Below are 5,241 nucleotides of genomic sequence, written 5' to 3' on the forward strand. Positions count from 1 at the left end.
TGACGCCACGGCACTCTAGCCTGGGCAACAGAGCCAGACTCTGCCTCAGGGGGGAAAAATTGCTTACACACAAAATATTTCACATCCAAAGGGAGACTGATGTGAGAAACAAGCCTTGAGGAGCTTGAAGCTCAACTTCACTGCAGGTGCTCCTGGCGGGCCCAGTGGGTCTCTTCACTGGGAGAAGCCACAGAGCAGGAGAAGCGACGGAGAGGCAAAGGGGGCGTGACCACAGCGCCCGCGCCGCGCGTCAGGGCCTCTCCAAGTTCATTGGTCGCCAGGCACCAGCGGTGGGAGGCGGAAGGCAGTGCTGCAGCTCATTGGCGTTTGCCGGAAGGGCGGCAAGGGGAGCTGAAGCGGGGTCTTCCCTCAGACCTCTTGTCTCAGCTGATTGATTCCAACCTGCTGGAGGCGGTGATAACCACGCGCTGGTATCAGGAATATGATCCTCATTTTCCACGCCTCGTATTTCCTCCCACCCTCCCGCTGCAGATCCCCAACACCTTCCCCTCTCCTCCACCTCAGCAGGGTGCCTCCCGCCACCCCCGCCCCCGGCTCCTGATGTCCCATTCCACCCCTAGCCCTCTCGGAACCCCTTTTGGGAGGACCCCTCGCCCCAGCCCCCTGAGCAACTGGCCTCTGGCCACTGGGACGGGACTCACGCGCCCGCTTTTCGTTCAGAGGTGGGGAGGTATCGAAAGCTTGGGCTTCCTGAGGAAGTGAGGCACTCGGAGGTGACGGGACCGGCCGTGTGTGTTGGTGATGGGAGGGGAGAGGGCGTGCTCAGGTACAACTTTTGAAGTGTGGAGAGGAGTATGGAAGATTTTTTTTTTTAATTCAGCATGTTATGGAGGTACAGATGATTAGGTTACGTACGGTGCCCTTACCCTCCCTCCCCCCCGCCAAGTCCGAGCTTCAAGTGTGTCCATTCCCCCGGAGGTGCGCATCGCACTCATTGTCTGTGCATATGCCCGTCTCCTCCTCCCCCTCCCCCTGCCCAGCATCCAATACGTGTTATTCTTATATGTGCACTTAAGAGTATGGAAGATTGTGGGGAGGCTGTGGAGGGAATGCCTGCTTTTGCGTGAAAGCAGAGAGGGCGCCTCGTTCCAGGAGAAAAATTCCTGCCCTCAGGAGTTGCCTGTTGGCTAGATGAGAGCGTGGCAGCCACAGGGGCCTCAACAGATATCTAGCGGCTGAAGGAAGAATCAAGGGAATGAATGGCGGGATGAGTGAAAATGATAACCGAAAGAGGGCCAGGGATCCAGGAGGACAATATGATTTCATGGGGTATGAAAGGGAAATCAGCTTAAAGAGGGAGCGAGAGGATAATTAAACTCAAGGTGCGGTGCAAGAAAAAAATCAGAATGGAATGTGAGGAGAAAACTGAATGTAGGGCATGGAAGAGACGAATAATGGAATTGAGCCGGGGGGGGGGGGCATAAAATCGCGTGTGGGGAGTGAGTGAATGCGGGAGGTTTGGAAGAGATTTGTTGAAGTGGATACCAGGAATAATAGCTGGGTTTGGCAGAGTACAGGGTGACACATGAGAAGGGAGTGTAGCAATTGTTGAAGGGGGCATGGGAGTGCATGTATGCGACTGAAAGTGGGCTCTGTGGTAGAGTGAAGGTAAGCAGGGAGAATGATGAATCGATTGAATGCGTCCGGGCCCCATGATGCTGAGAGTTTCTTGGGAGGAGGCTATGCATGAGTGGGGCTTCCTGGAAGGAGGCGACTTGAGCAAGGAGGTCAGGGTGAAGGTTGGAGAAAGCCACGGGAGAAGAAGGGAGGGGGCGATCTCATTCCAGCAGTGAGCAAGACAGAGAAGAAGAATCCAGCCACCTCAGATAGGGTTTTCCAAGGGCAGAGGAAGTACGTTGGGGGTAGGGGATCATGTGGCCATTCTGACCTCCGCTCCTGACCCTAGAATCATGGAACCCAAAGAAATACCTGCTGTGCCCTGCTGCCCCTCTGACTTCGAATGCACCACAGGGCGTGAGACTGGAGCCCCGTGGGGGATTGAACTTGGCCCCAGAAGAGCTATAGGTCGCTGTGACCGCTGCCACAACCATGGCATCACTACCCAAATCAGGGGCCACAAGCATTTCTGCCTCTTCCAGGCCTGCAAGTGTCACAATTGTGCCCTCTTCTCGTGAGTATGGTGTCTGAGACGGGGAGGGGTCAGGCCTCCTCTAAATGTGGCTAACCTCAGACCTGCAATCCCCCACTTTAGGGAGAACCACAGGATCTTCCCTGCTGTGAGTGCCTTGAAGAGGGAGCGGCGGGCTCGGCTAAAGAGGCAACTGGCTCGAGGACTGCTAAAGAGTATGGCTGTCCCTCTCAGAGCTCACGCCCGTGTGAAGAATTTGGCCGTGGAAGCAGGAGTCCTCAGTGAGTGTCTCTGGCCAGGGAGGGAGCCTGAGTTTGGGCGGAGGAAGCATGAAGCATGAGTAGTTCTCTCACCAGTCCTGTCACCAAAGTTCGGTGTGGCCTGGGGCGAGTTACTCCCTGGACCTTAACTTGCCCAAGTATAAAACATCATCAATGTTATCTACCAAGTGTTTGTCAGGCGGAGAGATCTGGGGGTTCGAAAAGGTCCACGGTGAGGTGAGACCTGAGACTAGGGGTGGGTAAAGAGGGGTGGGGCCTGCGGGAGGGACGGGGAAACGAAGGGCTCAGCAAAGCTGTCCCTGGTCTTTCACAGCTGGGAAGGAGAGCAACGTGCTGCAGCCTGAGGCCCACGTCCACACAACCCCCGGGGAGGTAAGGAGAGTCCGTGGCCAGCGGGGGAGGCTCCCACCCAGTCACTGCCCAGACCCCTTTCACTGTGCCCCAAAGACATGGGTTCCATCTGCGACCCTGCCACCAACTTGCCTTGTGACCTTGGGAAAAGTCACTTCCCCCTGGGCCTCAATTTCCCCAGTTGCAAAATGAAAGGTAAGACTGGCTGGTCCTCAAGGTCTTCAGAGCTCTGACGTTCTGGACTCCTGTCCTCATCCTGGAACATGCCCACACCTCCTCTTTCCATGGCTGGCCTGGAACCTGACTCCCACCTATGTTCTCTGCCTCTGCAGGAGGGCTCCCCAGGGGCTCTGCTGCTCGGCAAGCCCCCAGAACCTTTGTCTGTGCCCCGCACTCCAGCGACCTTGGAGCAGCAACTGATGGTTTCTCTTTCTGGGGAGCCCCACGGGCCCCCTGCCCTGCCCAGCACGTGAGTGGAGTGAGGACCATGGAACTGGCTGTGTCTTGTGTGCCCAACCTTGTGCTTGGTGCCATGGGAGACAGGAGGAGGAGAAGGGGGAGGAGAAGGAGGAGGAAACAGGGAAGGAGAAGGCAGCATCTAAGACTAGCAGGCAAGGATAGGGCTCTCCCAGCTTTGCCATTTCCTATTTGTGAGACTTTGGACGAGTGACTTTACACGTCCGAACCTCCATTTCCTTATGGGTGTACCGGGGACAATATTCTATACCTATAGCACTGGAAAGAGGACTGACGCAGGCCTGCCACATAGTAGGCCTCCAACAAATGAGGGTTGTTACTCCACATGAAGCAGATGGACGGGATAGAAGGTCCTGCTGACAGGTGGAGGCCATGATGGTGAAGGCCACAGAGGCCCAAGGGAAAGTGCAGAGGCCATTAGAGAAAGCTTCCTGGAGATGAGCCAGACTTGTCCTTCAAGACTCATGGGGATTGGGCAATACGGAGGCGAGAACCAGTCCCTGAACAGGGACAGCAGTCACATCTCTCCAGGTGCTTTGCGGATTAAAACACAGACACCTGTGCTTTCCCATCATCTTCACCGTTGCCCTGGGAGGAAAATGCTGGCAGGAATAAGTGTCTCGGGAAAGATATAGAAATAAGAGGTTTGGAAAAGAAAACAGGCCAAGCAGGAGAAGGGACTTGCCCCAGCTACAACGACTAACGGTCCAGCAGGCATTGGGATTTCCACATCCAGCTATTGCAAAATCCTGCCCCTCTCTCTGTCTACTGGTAGTACGTGTCTGTCGGAGGATTTAATCCCCTGGCCTCTCCTCTCCTTGTTTCTAGATGCTCAACTCTGATCCTCCAGCCCTGTGCCACCCTTGACCCTCTTCTACTGCAGCCACAGGTCCTGGGAAAGTAGTGGGGTCCAGAACCCTGGGAGGGGCGGAGCTTAGCGGACGGGAAGAGCAGAAGGCCCTGGGAGGCGGGGGGCTCGAGGGAACTGGGGGCTGAAGGGGCACTTGTCGCATTGGGAGGAGGTATGGTTTCCAGTGCCCATTCTCTCACGCCCTTTCCTTTGCAGGCCCCCAAAGCGTCGGACCAGGCTGCGATTTCTGCCTCCTTAGAGTGGCAGCGGAAGCTGGAGGCCGCCGAGGCTCTGCTGACCCTGAGAGACTCCTCCCAGGCCCCTTCTGACTCCACCTCCGTGAACCAGCCCTGCGTCCCACCAGGTAGCTTGCTCCTTGGAAGGAGAACATGAGGTGGGGATAATTGGGAACAGGGTGGCGGGGGGAGGGTGCCTCGTGGTAAGCAGGTTCTAACTGGGAAATCGGGGTCGGTAGGTTGCACTTCCGTGGGGCCAGGCACCCAAGCTCCTCAGTCCGACTCTTGAAATGGCAGTCGAGGGCTGTTCAGTGAATCTGCAGTTTATTGAGCTTTGCACTGAACAGCAAATGCCCGGTGCCCTGATGCCAAGAAACAAGGAAACTGAGGTCCCAAGAGTGGCAGGGACTTGCCTTAGAGCACGCAGCATCTCAAGTGGAGGAACCAGGTCTCCTGACTCCCAGCCCAGGGCTCTCTACCCAGACCCCTGCAGTCTGCTGCAGTCTGGGGACGACATACAGAGGTGGCAAGGGTCTGGTCTGGAAGGAGATCTGGTTCCTGCCTGCAGGGAGCTTCCGGTCTAAATGTGGAGCCTGGATGCCTTGGCAAGCAAGCTGTGTTTTCTGGCTAAATCTCAATGATGGAGGAGCTGTGAGGAGGGATAAACGCCTGGGGAAGCTCTGAGGGATGGCTAGGCATTCCTCGACCCAAGTGGTGGATGGGGCATGGTGTGTGAGTGAAGAAACACCCCTGGAGGGACTGCTGGGATAGAAGGGGACGAGGCTGGAGAGGCTACAAATCACGGAGGTCTGGCAGGCCAGGCTTAGGAGGCTAGACCAGCAAGTGTGGGTGGTGAGGAGCCAGGGAATGTGTCAGAGCTAGGGAGGAGAATTTTCAGAGACCCTGGGCTTGACAGAAAGAGATGTGGTGGTTGTG

The 5,241-nt window shown here is 56.3% G+C and overlaps 1 protein-coding gene across 1 annotated transcript; it reads left to right on the forward strand.

Annotated features, from left to right (window-relative positions):
* Positions 1–2,327: 2,327 nt before the first annotated feature.
* On the forward strand, positions 2,328–4,462 carry LOC105826162 (doublesex- and mab-3-related transcription factor C1-like). Its single transcript, XM_012664081.1, has 5 exons — positions 2,328–2,391; positions 2,705–2,763; positions 3,075–3,211; positions 4,048–4,108; positions 4,286–4,462. Exons 1-5 carry the CDS (start codon positions 2,328–2,330, stop codon positions 4,460–4,462), a joined length of 498 nt encoding a protein of 165 aa, XP_012519535.1.
* The last annotated feature ends 779 nt before the right edge of the window (positions 4,463–5,241 follow it).

Source organism: Propithecus coquereli, unplaced genomic scaffold (assembly GCF_000956105.1).
Source record: "Propithecus coquereli isolate 6110/MARCELLA unplaced genomic scaffold, Pcoq_1.0 Scaffold86, whole genome shotgun sequence".
NCBI classification, from domain to species: Eukaryota; Metazoa; Chordata; class Mammalia; order Primates; family Indriidae; genus Propithecus; species Propithecus coquereli.

Bases quoted from the DNA above. Each gene is read 5' to 3' on its own strand.
- LOC105826162 (XM_012664081.1), top strand. From the start codon at position 2,328: ATGGCTGTCCCTCTCAGAGCTCACGCCCGTGTGAAGAATTTGGCCGTG. The intron at 2,392-2,704 runs GTGAGTGTCTCT...GGTCTTTCACAG, and splicing joins CGTGGAAGCAGGAGTCCTCA to CTGGGAAGGAGAGCAACGTG. The intron at 4,109-4,285 runs GTCCTGGGAAAG...TTTCCTTTGCAG, and splicing joins CTCTTCTACTGCAGCCACAG to GCCCCCAAAGCGTCGGACCA.